The 15,169-nt window shown below is 38.0% G+C and overlaps 1 protein-coding gene across 2 annotated transcripts in view; it reads right to left on the reverse strand.

Annotated features, from left to right (window-relative positions):
* The window catches only part of SH3BP2 (SH3 domain binding protein 2), a 102,290-nt gene extending 89,472 nt beyond the window's left edge, over positions 1-12,818 (reverse strand). Inside the window, exon 1 of one of the 2 annotated variants that reach the window (XM_074276342.1) lies at positions 12,589-12,818. Coding sequence is in view for 1 of the 2 variants with exons in the window: in XM_074276343.1 (XP_074132444.1) it covers positions 12,589-12,638 (50 nt within the window). In the remaining variant the exon portion in view is untranslated. The remainder of the gene's footprint in view (positions 1-12,588) is intronic. The other variant, XM_074276343.1, reaches the window with a different exon arrangement.
* Positions 12,819-15,169: the final 2,351 nt, after the last annotated feature.

A 15,169-nucleotide genomic window follows, 5' to 3' on the forward strand; every position in this document is an offset into this window, starting at 1 on the left:
CTTAATCACCAAATGGGCATTGCCTCAGTCAAACTAAGACCTGTTAAAGATCTTAGTAACCCTTTTTGTAGTGGCAAGGAACTGGAAAGTGAGTGGATGCTCATCACTTGGGGAACGGCTGAATAAGTTATGGTATGTAAATGTTATGGAATATTATTGTCCTATAAGAAATGAGGAGCAGATTGATTTCAGGAAAGTCTAGAAAGATTCACATGAACTGATGCTGAGTGAAGTGAGCAGAACCAGGAGTATATTGTACACAGTAACAACTATGTGATGATCATCTGTGATGGACTTGGCTCTTTTCAACAATAAGTTGATTCAAGCTAATTCCAATAGACTTGTAATGGAGAGAGTCATCCATATACAGAAAGAAAACCATAGAGATTGAATGTGGATCAAAGCATAGTATTTTCACATTTTTTAAGTTGTTGCTGTTTGTTTGCTTGATTTTTTTCCCTTTTATTTTGATTTTTTTGTGTGTGCAGCATAACAAATATGGAAATATATGTTTAGAAGAATTGTACATGTTTAATTATACCAGATTGTTTGCTATCTTGAGGAGGGAAAAGAGGGGAGAAAAGGAGAAAATTTTGAAACACAAGATTTTTGCAAAGGTGAATGCTGAGAACAATCTTTGCAAGTATTTGAAAAAGTAAAATATTCTTTTCAAAAAGGGACCTAAGATTTCCCACTGTATCTAGGGCTATCTTCAGTCATCCTGATCATCCTGGCTTTTGGGCCCAACTGGCTCTGAAGGAAGAAGTTAGGCTGGTGACTTTGCATAGTTCTACCTCACTTAAATCCAATTCACTAGCAGGTGACTTTGCATAGTCCTACCTCACTTAAATCCAATTCACTAGCTATAATACTATATTAAACCAAATTCTTTCCTAAGTTTCTATTTTTTTAAGTAAAATTCCAAATCACGTCTTATAAAGATATTAGCCCAGGAAGGACAAGACATTGGGTAGAGGAGAACACAGCTATCTATTGTCAGATATCTGAAGAGCTATTTGACTAGATTTATATTACTTGGCCATAAAAGCAGAACCAAGATAAATAGAAAGTTTGAAAAAGGAAAATATTCCCAATAATTAGAACTCTTTTAAAAATGGGGGGGGGGGAGGGAGAAGAAGAGGGCTCTCCAGCGAGGTTATTAGTGGTAATAAAATCATAGGATAATAGACTGAAAATTGGAAGGGATCTTAAGAAACCACCTAGTCCAAATCCTTTATTTTAAAATGAGGAAACTGAGATGTAGAGGCTAATTAACCAGCCCAAGATCACAGAAATAGTACCAGAGGCAACACTTGAATCCAGGTCTCTGATACCAAACTCTGTACTCTTTCCACATCATAACAGCTAAGAAGCTACTTGGGAATATCACAGAACTGACCTCTGTTGAGACAGAGATGGGGACAGTTCTAGGAGGTGTCTTTCCCATTGTAAGATTTTTAAGTCTGTCAATAACTTGCCTGCTCTGAACAGTGGCTATCATCTCTGTCCTGTGCCACTAATAATAATAATAATAATCGTACTTCAGTGGCACTTCACAGTTCACTGAATACTTCCACTATAATAATACTGATGAATAGAAAATTCCAAGTATTAAATGATCATATTTACAGGTAACTGAGGAAATGGGTCCAGAGGGGCCGACATCTCCTCACCCAAGATCATCAATAAGAGAGTCAAGACTCCAAGTTCTGTCCTCTTTCTACTCCACTAAGCTTCCTTTCTTCTACTTATTAAAAGATCATTCATATAATATTTAAAGCTAAAGTTCCCTTTCCATGCCTTATTTTACAATAATTTTAGGGGAGGTGATATCCTTAGGGACCTTGTGGATGAGGAAATGTATTCTGCAGTAAAATGATCTGTCTCAGTCATTGTACTGTTAAGGCGCAAAAATTTAGTTAATTCCTCCCTCCCTCTTTAGCCAAGGGAAGAAGGGAGAAAGAACCTTCCTTCATTAAGAACCAACATTAATTAGTCAGTCTTTGCTTCTTTCTGGGTTGTGAGTTGGGTTTTTGTTTTTTGTTTTTTCTTAATACCGTCAAATTTGCCCAAAGATATATTTTGCTGAAATTTAACCAGAAAGCCTGTCTGGCTCCAGTGATACACAGTCTAGTCAAACAGTAAATAGACAGGAAAAACCCCTCCTCATTCCTAGGGGGAAACAGACCCAAGACATGAAGTGAAACTACTCCCCACCTCCCCCAAAGCATACACACACACAACACACACACACACACACCCTCACCATTCATAGTCCTTTTTTAAAGGGCTGCTCTGATTGTAAAAAAAAAAAAAAAAAAAAAAAAAATTAATATTATACTCCATATTACAGGCAGAAATCTGTTTGAAACACTTATTAATTTAGCATTAATCTAAATTCCAACATTTTTCTGCTTACAGAGAAATGTAAAATTAGCAGAGTGCCCTCATGCTTGGCTAAGTCTCCAACACAACATTTTGAAGTAACATTTATAGGAATCTCCAACAAAGTATATTTCACTTGCAGTTTAGAATTAACATTTTGTTTCAACTAAAAGAATAAAAGTTCCTCATTGTTTCCTTGGAAAGCCCCAGGAGAATCAGTATCCTAAAACCACCCATGGTCTACGACCACTTCTCTCTCAAGAGCTGTCCCCAAATTGATCACACATGACCAACAGAGATTAAAGGGATCTCCTCCCTCAGAGAACTGCTTCAGGAAAAGGCAGGTACAATTCTAGGGTAGGTCTTTAATTAATTAAGGAGATTATGGGAGAAGATAAACATCCAAATTTTTCTAAATTAGATTACCACCCTTAATCCATTTTCTGGAGCTTAAGCTTCCTTCTTGACCTTTTATATACTTTTTCTAAGAAAAACGGGATGAACTTAAGAGGAGAAGAGAAGGGGAAGGGAAATAAAACATTCATGTAGCACTTACTATGTGCTTTAAGATAGGTGGTGTTATTATTTCTATTTTACAGTTGAAGAAACTGAGGCAAAAAGAGGTTAAGCCCACCATAACATAGCTAGTAAGCAACTGAATTTGAATTTGAACTCAGAAAAATGAGTTTTCCTGAATCCAATGCCAGCATTCCATCCACTACATGCCTTTGTTATCATACCACTAAGTAGGTATATGATACCAGGAAAATACCCATCTGAACTTCAGTTTCTATAAAATGGGGATAATGATACCTATCCTCCTACTATTATGAACTAGCCCAAGAGGTTAACTAAGTTATGAGAATTAGTAATAAACCCCCAAATTTACATATTGCTTTCCTGGATATTTTAAAGATATAATTATAGCTATTTCTGTCTTAGGCAGATGTCCAACCAGCTTCTATTCGAACACTCCCATTGAAAAAGAACTCATTCTACTCTTGAATAGTTCTAACTCTAAGAAAGGTCATTCTAATCTAAAATCAGAATCAAACCAGTGAAAGGTCTTGAGAAAGACCTGTGCTTAAGAAAAATCACCTTGGAGCTATGTGGAGAAAAGGGAAAGATGAGAGGATGGAGACTACATAGAAGACAATTACCAGGATACAGGAAAAGGGGTTTTTTAGGACATTAGCAGTGTGTTGTTGTTTTTTTTTTTTAATCAATCTTGATTTATTATTATTTTTTTTAATTTTATTTATAATTTTTTTGACAGTATATATGCACGAGTAATTTTTTTAGTAGTGTGTTTGTAACGGAAAAAATGAGGCATTTAAGAAATGCTATAAAGGCAGGAAGAATCAAGGAGCCTTGGCAACTGATTGCATAGGGGAAGAAGACAGAATTATTTAATTCCTATTTTGTTTTTTTTTTTCTTTACCAAGAAAAACCATCTTCCATCTGATAAGGGCATAACAAAGGTGGTTAATACAGAAATGGAATCAAAGGAAACAATGAAAACTCATATTACCTCCAATCCTAAATGAACTACATCCTGGGAGATGAAAAAGGTTGACAGATATGATTCTGGAGATATTGTCAATGATCTTTAAAAGACAATAGGAAATGAGAGACATGCCCAGAACTGAAGAAGAGTAAATGGTTTTTAAAAAGATCAATGCAACTGAAGTCTACCAAGCAGTAGTGTCCAACTCAAGTAGAAACAAACCAGGTCACTAATTGGAAAATATGCCAGCATATTGCCTGAATTTTAAAAATTATTTGTATTTTACAGTATTTAAGTTATTTTGTTAAATGTTTTCCAATTATATTTTCATCTGGTTGGGTTGTATTCATGAGTGTTGCTGGCCACATATCGCTTGCTCTGTGTGACACTTGGGCTATAGTGTTTAGGCCAGTGAGCTGCAGGTCAACTTTCACAAAATCTTAATATGTGTTATTAAAGTTTAGATATTTTAGTGAACATTTCAAAAAAGGAAGCACTAACCATAAAGGGACAACATGGCTTTGTCATCAGCAAGTCATGCCAGACTAACTTTGTTTCCTTTTTTTTGTGGAGGGGTAGGGTTACTAGATTTGTAGATGACGGGAACTCTATAAATAAAAGGTCATTAATTTCAGTAAAGTATTTGACAAAGACATGTTATCCTTGTGAGTAAGAAGAGATTTAGACTCCATGATAAAAGTTACAAGTATTAGGAATCCCTGAATTGTCTTATACCATATTATACAAGAAGATTCAAATGGATCTGTAACTTAAATAAACATAAAAGGTTTAATTATTTTAAAAATGAGAGAATGGAAGGAGATACTTTACACAACTATGATTGAACTAAATTCTGAACTAAATAAGGGATGAAAGTGTTGATGAAAGATAAAAGATAATTTTTTATTCTATCAAATTAAAGTTTGTGCACAAATAAGATCGACAGAAGATAAATTTCAGTTATTTGAGGGAAAGTATAGCAAATAGTTCTAATAAAGATCTGATACCCAAGATACATAAGGAATTCAGAAAGAGAGCCAATACAATAGGCCTTTTTTGTTTCAATTCCTACCTAGTTCTTAGTCATTAAATGGATATTGCCTCAAGTCAACTGAGACCTGAGAAAAACTTTAATTTAGAAAGAGTAAGGTCACCCACTGCATCTTGGGCCACATTAGTAGTCTGGACAGTAGACTGTCTTGCCACTGGAGGAGAGATTGAGGCTGACATATTTGTGCAGCTCTGCCATCCCATGAACAAGTCAAAACATCACCCTCATGATGTCTTTAGTTCTCTTGGAGAATGAAGGACAAACAAGTGGTAAAAGTTTATGACTAGGCAGTGTTTAAAAGAAGAAATTCAATCTCTTAGTAACCATATAAAATAAAAAGCTACAACCATTAATAATGTGAGAAATGCAAAATGTTTAAAAGTCTGAGATCTTATCAAATTATCAAATATAATAAAAGACAAAGCCAGTAGCTTTTGAAGGGATTGTGGAAAACAAGAGGACTAACACAGTCTTGGTAGAACTGTGAATTGGTCCAACCATTCTGGAAAAATTGGAAATTATACCAGAAAAATCACTAAATTGTACAGACTTTTTATACCACTAATAGGCATACATCCCAAGAAGGTTAAGCACTTAGAAGCAGCATCTTACACATACAAAAACATTTATAGAAGCATTTTTTTTTTAATAGTAGCAATGAACTGGAAGCAAAACTGGGATCCATTAAATTGGAGGATGGTTGAATAAACTTGTGGTACATTAACATAATGTAATATCACACATAAGAAATTATGAATAAAAACACTCCAAAGGAATTTGGAAAGGTCTGTATGAACTGATGCAGAATGAAGTAAACAGAACCAGAGAATTGAGAAGTGACACAATGATCTCAATAATGTCCAGAAAAGTTAACAACGTCATTGAACCCTTAATGCCCTGCAAAACAAACAACAATGGAAGATTTCAAAACTGATTAATGTAGTGCTTAATCAGGATTTCAATAGATACGGGTAAAGAATACTTTCAACTTTTCAGAAGAGGTGATCTATAGGTGCAGAATGAGGAATAGATTTTCAAATGCAGTTAATGTGTACTTAACTGTGATGCTCTTGTTACCTGGGAGGGTTTCATTGAGGATAAGGGAATATTTTTTTTTTTTAAATATCAGTTTTTTTAAATGATCTGAAAGAGTGGCTCAATGTCAAAATAATAATAATAGCTTCCATTTACACAACACTGTGAAGTTTGCAAGGCATATTACAAATATCTCATTTTATCCTCACAACAACACAGGGAGGCATGTGCTACTATTATTCCTATTTTAGAGATGAGGATTCTGAAACAGAGATTATATGACTTGTCCAGAGTCACACAGCTAGACACTCTATCAACTGAGCCACTAGCTGTTTAAATTAAAGGGAAAACTTCAGTGTAGTAACCCAGGAATCTTACTGTGACCTTGTGTTATTTTAATATTTTTTAACCAATAATTTGTATGAAAGCATAACTATGATGTTTGCAGATGACCCAAAAGCTGGATACGACAGCTAAATGTCTGAATCCAAACAAAAGTAACAGACTAGACACTGAACTGAAACTAATAAGAAAAAATTTAATAATAAATGGGAAGTCATAATGTGAGTTCAGAAATCAACCTTACATTTTAAGACCTACAATGGAAAGTTAAATTGGGTCCAGAGGAAGATGACCAAGAAGATTAAAAGCCCATACATTAGCTAGAGTAAAGAAAGAATACCACTTGTAAAAAGGGTGAAAGGATTTAGTCTGGAGAAAAGGAACGTAATAACTAAGCATTTGTAATGTAATAATGTAATTTAGTGAATGTAATAACTAAGCATTTGAAAAGTTATTGCTTAGAAGAATTCTATTTGCCTTGTTTGACCTCAGAAGTCAAAAGTAGGAACAATGGGTGGGTGGAAGTTGCAGAAGATTTAGGCTTGCTAACAGGGGAACCTCCCTGTCAATTCATTAGTCTTCTAAGAGTGAAATTGGCTGGCTCTGGCAGATGATTCTCCCTTTACTGGACATTTTCTGGCAAAGGATGGATGCTCACTTTGGGGGATACTATAGTGAGGAATCTCAAACAAAACTCCATGATATTATGAAAATGAATGTTGAAAAGTATCTTTACATGTAATAATACTGGAGTGGTTTGCCCTTTCCTTCTTCAGCTTATTTTACAGATGAAAAAACTGAGATAAACAGGGTTAAGTGACTTACCCAGGGTCACACAGTTAGTATGTTTCTGAGGCCAGATTTGGACTCAGGTTTTCCTGACTTCGAGTCTGACACTGTGTCTCCTAATTGTTCTATAATAAGCACTTAAAAAATGCTTGCTAACTTCACTCTCAGGATTGGTGCAAGATTAAAAGATAAAACATACATTAAAACATTTCATAAATCATAAAGTCCTATATTAATGTCAGAGATTTGGATTTGAAAGGATTTATTGAGATCACTTATACCTAAGTCCCTCATTTTACAAGTGACACCAAGAGAATGTAAAAGATCTGTCAAAGGCCATAAAGATTATAAGGAGTAATCAGGAACCTGACCTTCTGCTATCCAATGCAGCCATTGGGTTCCCTACAGAGCCACTGGGAAAAGCATCCCATGTACAACTGGAGTTTAAATTTGAGCCGAGCTCTGTAGCATATGGGATTTTGGGTTTGTTACTATCTCGAGTCTTGATTGCTTCATATGTTACAAGAAAGATAAGAATACTTGTAAAATCCACCTTGCTGAGTTATTGTGAAGAAAGTTCATTTGTTTCTTGTTTTTTTTTTCTCGTGATTTTCTTTATTTTAATTTTGCTCTCCCAACATGAGTCATATGGAAATATGTAAAAAATAAATGTGCATGCATAAGCAAATAAATAACAAAAATTAATTAATTAAAAAAAAAAAGAAAGGTAAGTTGTTTTTCAAGGTCTATGTCAAGTTCCCCTTCCAACTAGAAGCTTTTCTTAATTATCACCAGCCAAATGCAACATCTCTTATCTACGGAATTTGTACAGCTTATATTATTGATAACATCCATTTTAATGATTGATGATTATGTTCAATTTAGAACTTTATCATGCCCTTGCTTCCTTCCCTGTTTGTGTGTGTTTTCCCCAGTTAAAAGAACAGGAGGTTCAATCAACCATGATTTGCTTCATGGAATAATAATTATCATTTATATAGTGCTTTCAAGTTTGCAAAGCACTTGAAATATAACATTTCATTTGAAACTCACAATTTAGTAAAGTAGGAACTATAAGTATTATTCCCATTTTACAGAGGTGGAAACTGAGGTTTCATAAGGGTCAATGATTATTCTAGAAAGGTTCACATGGTTATTTTGGTATCAAAGGCAGGATGTGAGATCAGGTCCTATTAATTCCAAGTCCATCCTCTTATCTACTAGGAGTCATTCTATCCCACCCTGAAAAGTAGCATTCATTCTAATAGGAAAGAGGATATATACTCAAGTACAAAGCACTATATGAATACCAGACGTGTCATAGAATACTTTGTTTATGACTCCATTTGGGGATTTCTTGGCAAAGATACTGCAGTGGTTTGCAATTTCCTTCTTTGGCTTATTTTATAGATGAGGACACAGACAAAAAGAGTTAAGTGACTTGTTCAGTGTCAGTTAATATGTGTCTGAGGCTGGATTTGAACTCAGGAAGATTAGTCTTCCCAACTCCAGGAGTGATGGTCCATTATGGTGCCATCTAGCTGCCCATGATAGGGTACTTGAGAAAGTCAAAAGCACCTACTATTCGTCAAAAGAAAAGAGAGGATATGACATGTTCCAGATGAGAAAAATCTCTGCCCCCACCCAACTCAGACCACCATCCCTGATCCCAGCCTGACCCTCACAGCCATTACTCAGGGAAGCAACTATGTAAACAGCATCTAGCAATGTGCTTTCCTTATATGTTCTTATGGGGCAGGTAATAGAAATGTCCCTATTTTACAGAAGAGGAAACTCTCTCCAAAGTCTGTGTCGGACAAATATCTATAAGTTTGTTTCCTATTTGAAATGCAGAATATTTTCCTGGAAGCAAAAAGTCTGCCAAAGCACCCGGGCTTCTTTTTTTCTTCTTTTTTAATTACAAATATTTTTTAGATTGGCCAAAGCTGCTACAGCTTTTTATATATGCAAAGATAATTTTCAACATTCACCCTTGCAAAACCCTGTGTTCCAAAATTTTTTCCTTTCCTCCACACCTCCTCTCTCCCCTAGACAACATATGCAGTTCTTCTAACCATATTTCCATATTCGTCATGCTGCACAAGAAAAATCAGATCAAAAGGGATAAAAATGAGAAGAAAAAAAATCAATCAAGCAAACAAAAAAAGTTGTGATATCATCTTTTTGCTGTTGTTTATCTGCTTTTTGTTTTCTTTATTTTTTTCCTTTTTGATCTGATTTTTCTTGTGCAGCATGATGAATATGGAAAAATGTACAGAAGAACTGTATGTTTAGCCTATATCGAATTAATTGCTGTCTAGGGGAGAGGGTGGAAGGGGGAAAGAGGGAGAAAAAATTTGGAAAACAGGGTTGTGAATATTGAAAACTATCTTTGCATGTATTTTGAAAATAAAAAGTTTTGTTTTGTTTTTAAAGAAAGAAAAAGAAAAGAGCCAGGCCCATCAGAGCTGATCATCACATAATCTTATTGTTGCTGTGTACAACATTCTCTGGGTTCTACTCACTTCACCCAGCACTAGTTCATGTAAGTCTCTCTACGTCAGGCTTCTTTTTAATCTTCTGACATTGGCTAGAAAGAACTATACTTGCAGTGTAAGCATCTGGATTCATTTCATAACTGCTGCTGTGAAATCCTGGGCAAGTCAGCCTCTTTGGGCTACAGTTTCCATATCTAGACCACAAGAGTGTCAGTCTAAATGACCTCTGTATCTAAATCTAAGATCCTCTGAGCCTTCTCTTATGCCAGTTACAAAATAACAGCATTTTACAACATTTTTAAGATCCCTTCCAACTGTATCCTTTGAATCAGTTACTTAGAGGAGATCTCAGGAACTTGGGGAATGGAGTTTTGATTAGGAGAAAATTGAGGTAGGTACCTAGTAAGGAATACTTTGGTAGGCAGAGCTAGACTGGGTAGGAGCAGAAAGCACTAAAGACGGGGGACTAGCACCAAGACATTGGGAGTCAGTCAGCCAATAAACATTTGTAAAGTGCCTACTATGTGCCAGGCACTGTGCTAGTTGTTATAAACTAAACTACCATTAACTTTAATCTAAGAAAAGGAGAAGACCCTCCTTTATTGCAAAAGTATTCTACTTCCAAAATTCACATCTCAGTAATAGAATTCAGTTACACTGGGAATAAAATGGGCTTTTGTGGGCTGCCCTGGGATTACAGCCATAGCTCTAAATCCTGTTGCTAGGGGAACTGTGGTCCAAGTTCCAAACAATTGACTTACAAACAAATTTTTGGAACAGAACCTATTTCATTGGGGTCTATAACAGAATTTTCTGTATTAAACTCTTCAAAAGTGTCACCCACTAAACTATTCTTTTCCTAAGAAAAACTCAGCAAACCCAAAGTATTTTCCTAAGAAAAATTCAACAAAACCAAAGAACAAACCACTTAACATTCTCTCCTCACCCTTAGGCTCTTGGCTGGGATGGGGTGGAGGAAGGGGTGCTGCTAGTGGAAAAACCCTCTGAACTTCTTCCAGGTGCCACATAAAGATGTCATTATTGCCTATTTTGATGAGACATGCAAGCCAAAGGCATAGTTTCCGCAACTGGTTTCAAAAGAGACCAAACACATTAACTGCCAACTCCCTGGGCCTCCCCTAAATAAGACATGCTTTTCTTTGGGCCAAGTCCCAGTCCACAGAACCAAGGCAGTAAAAGAGGAACATTAGAGATGATCAGAAAGTCAGTCTAAATAACCTTGGCATCCCTAATTTTATGTAAGGCGGGACCTGCAAGAACATCTAACCCCAAAAGGACAGAGGTTACATTACTGAGTTCATCTGAAAAACTGAAAATAAAATATTTTGCCATTCTCACCCCCTTTTAACTTTTTATCTTTCTTTGTTCTAAGAGAGGTTAGCTGGAGAAGTGGGGGGTGGGAGGTAGAGGGAAAAGAAAGGCTAAAACAACCAAAAGCATCAAGTTTTAAAAAGAAAGAAAATGAATTGTTCTGAGTTAAAAAAAAAAAAATACCCAGATTTATTTAATCCATTGACTACATTATCTGAAATGGCCATCCAAATGACACATGAAAAGCCATTTAGTATCTTCAGTTAGTTCTTTCTGCCCTTGAAGTTGCCTCTTTTCTGTATATATCTGCTTACATTTTACATTTCCCCTAGGGGATAAGAGGGGTAAAAAGTGTCTCCTTTTTGTCTTTATGCCTCCATACCTAAGCACAGTGCTCTTTGACCAGAGTAGAAGCTTTAATAAATATTTGGGTTGAAATGAATCCAGTTCAAAGTCCTCACATTACAGATAAACTGAAGTTCTGGAGGCAAAGAGATCCCATAGGTAGCAGAACTTAGATTGAAATTCTGATCCCATATGGATCATACCCTAAGGTCACAAACAACCCCTCTGGGGATGTCTATTGGAAAACTCCAGTTCCCCCTAGTTCAAAGTTCCTCACTGTTTGGTCTGGCATGAAATTCCCGAAATTAAGCCTTGCCTGTTCCAAATTGCCCCCCTCCCTCACAATTTGACAAATGAGAAAGTTGATAATAAAAGCTGCTGTGCCTCGGCTCACCTCACAATCCTGTGAGGAAGACAGGGCAGAAATTATTAACCAGATGAGAAGATTCAACACTACTACTAGCTCATGTTTCTAGTTTTTCTGATATGTTTTAAATGATCATACGGGGATAACCTATATCAGATTGCTTGCCACCTTGGGGAGGAGGGAGGTAAGAAAGGGGGAGGGGAATTGGAACTCTTGGCTTTCTGGAGTGAGTCACGGAAAGAACACAGGACCCTTGGATCCAGGAGACCTAGTTAGCAGGGTCCTTCTGGACAAGCCACTTACCTTAGTCTCTCTATAGTCACTATTTCCCTAAGCCTTCATTTTTTCAAATAGGGACAATAGCATTTCCGATACTTAAATGGTCTTTAATGAACCTGTTTTATAACCTTAATGTACAAAGGCAAGATTAACTTACAGCACTTTGGAGCTAACAGTATCTTCACTCAAATCTGTGAGAGGGAGTGGAAATATTTCTATTTAACAGATAAGGAAACTGAGGCTCAGAGGGGAAATGCCTTGCCTTAGATCACAAGGTGTGGGGCGGACAGAGTGGTGCTGTCAAAGGACCTGGGTCCGTAACGGAATTTTGGCTCTGCGACTAGGGAGGAAGTGGGCAACTGAGATCCCTCGAGACCTCGATTTCCCCATCTGTAAAACGAATGGGTTGGAGGAGATTTTCGTCCCTGGAGGAGGGGGCTCTTTCCGTCACCACCCCAATTCCCGGTTGCAACACCGGGATTCGTGAGAGGAAGGTGCGGAGTGACTCCCAGCCCTTCCGAGGCCCCAGGCGTCCAGCTGGCGTCACCGGCCCGGCCCGGGACACTCACCCACTACCTCCCATACCCGGTTCGAGCCAAAGAGTGTCAGTTTCCCCCAAAGTCAAGCTGCCCACGTGCCAAGCGGGGGCGTGCCTTACCAGGGGCGAGGCTGGGGGCTCGGGGGCTCAGGGCACCTCCTCATCTCCATCTCAGCTACTGGGGGCGCGGCGCAGTCCGCGCGGGTACTCAGAGCATGGGGGCTGCCGGTTCCTCGTGGGCACGAGTGGGCGTGGGAACTGGGAGCGCCGCGGAGAGACACCGTGAGGAGCGGAGCGGAGCAACCTCCAGCCCAGCTCCGGCTCGGGCTCCGGCTCCCGCGGGGACTCCAGTGCCTCCGCCTCCCAGCCCGCCCCGCCTCCCTCCACCTGCCCCAACCCCTGGCTCCGCCTCCACCCCTTCCCACCCCCCCGCCTCCTCCCTTAAAGGAGCCCTCTCTCCCTTTTCCCTCCACCCCTAAGCGAAGGTGAAATAACCTCACCAGCTTTTTCTTACCCCCTCCCCCCACCACCTCAGGCAAATCGAGAGGGAGAAATAACCCAAATTTGCATAAGCATTAGACTTTCTGAAGCACTCCCATATCCGTTAGTTCGTTTAGTTCGCCGAAACCGCCCCGGGAGATAAATTGATAAAGGTTAATACTCCCTTTAAAGACCCAGGAATCATCCCGAGGCAGCTTGGGAGAGTGGAAAAGGAATCGGGTCAAGATGCTGAAGTTCTGGATTCAAATCCTGTCCCTCTTCCCGTTTCTGAAACTTTGGGCAAGTTATTAATCGCCTTGTGGGGCTTGTTTTCTCTTTGCTGAAACAGGGGGAGGTTGAACTGGATCAAACCTAACGCCTTTTCTAGTTTTCGATCTATGACTCTAAGGAATTGTGGTCTGTAGTAACTTGCGGAGTCTCAGAGTCAGGAGGAGAGGAATCCTGATGTAGCAGGAAAAGACATAACGTCAGAAACAGGACAGCAAGGGCTGAGAATGCCCATTCTACGCCATCCCCAACAAGCGGTGCTCCAGTCTCCACCTGGACACCTCCAGGGATGGGAATTCACTTCTTGTCCAGGCAATGCATTTGGGACAGTTCTGTTAGTTCTGCCTTTTTGCAATTTTCAGGCAAAAATTTCCCCCATTTCTGTCTTCTGGGATCTAGGGGAAGATTTAATCATCCTCTTGGTTACAAGAAGCCTGGAAAGACTTGGATCATCTGGCGTAATCTGGACATAACCAGGCAGGCAATTTCTAGGATTACAACGTAATAAAGAAAAAACATTTTGAAAGACTTAAGAATTCTGAACAATTCAATAAACAATAATGCTTCTGGAGAATTGATGATAAAGCATACTACCCACTCCCTGAGGGGTAATAGACTGAGAATAAGACATATGTTTTCAGGAACAGCCAATGTGAGACTTAGTTTTGTTTGACTATGCACATTTATTACAAGGCTTTTTCTTTTCTTTTTCCATGTGGAAGGATAGAATAGAGTTGGGATAAGATAGGAAAGAGCTATTGAAGCATTTTGTAAATGAAAAGAGGAGAATAGAAGGAAGGCCCAGAAAGAATCACAAACTAACAAAATAGCCTTGAAAGTTATATGTTGAATGTATTGGTCAACCTGCCATGGGGGGGGGGGGGAATTAGAACAAAAGGTTTGGCAATTGTCAATGCTGTAAAATTACCCGTGCATATATCTGGTAAATAAAAACTGTTAAAAAAAAAAAAAAAAGTTATATGTTGATAATTCCAAAGCGCTATAAAACTGCACACACTTTGATCCAGCAGTGTCTCTAATGAGTCTGTATCCCAAAGAGATCATAAAAAGGGGGAAAGGACCCACATGTGCAAAAATGTTTGTGGCAGCCCTTTTGGTAGTGGCCAGAAACTGGAAACTGAGTGGATGTCCGTCAATTGGAGAATGGCTGGATAAGTTATGGTATGTGAATGTTATGGAATGTTATTGTTCTTTGAGAACTGGTCAGCAGGCTGATTCCAGAATGGCCTGGAAAGATTTATATGAACTGATGTGTGAGTGAAGGGAGCAGAACCAAGACAACAATTGTGATGGACAGCTCTGTTCAGCAAAAAAGTGATTCAAGGAAGTTCCAATAGACTTGTGATGGAAAGTGCCTTCCACACCCAGAAAGAGAACTATGGATACTGGATATGGATCAAAGCATAGTGTTTTCACCTTTTTGTTGTTTGTTTGCTTAGTTTTCTTTTTTCCTTTCTTGCTTTTTTCCCTCCCTTTTGATCTGATTATTTATTTATTTATTTATCTTTTGCACAACATGACAAATGTTGGAAATGTGTTTAGAATAATTACACATGTTTTACCTAAATTAGATTGCTTGCTGTCTTGGGGCGGGGAGAGAGCAAAAAATTTGAAACACAAACTTTTACAAAGGTGAATGTGGAAAACTATCTCTGCATGTTTTTGGAAAAATAAAATACAATTTAAATTTTTTTTAAAAAGAAATGTTCTATGTTGCATTATTATATATCTGAAAAGAAAAAGCTGGCTTTCACAATATTCTTTTTTTCCTCTTTCTATTGCACAGAATGGAAATGTGTTTTATTTGGCACTAAATTTAGAATAAAAATTTTAAAAAAGAAAGTCTAATCTCTTCTGTACAAGGCAGTGTTTCAAATCCTTCAAGAGAATGATTGAATATTATTCTTTCCTC

The sequence above is a fragment of the Sminthopsis crassicaudata genome, chromosome 6 (assembly GCF_048593235.1).
Source record: "Sminthopsis crassicaudata isolate SCR6 chromosome 6, ASM4859323v1, whole genome shotgun sequence".
NCBI classification, from domain to species: Eukaryota; Metazoa; Chordata; class Mammalia; order Dasyuromorphia; family Dasyuridae; genus Sminthopsis; species Sminthopsis crassicaudata.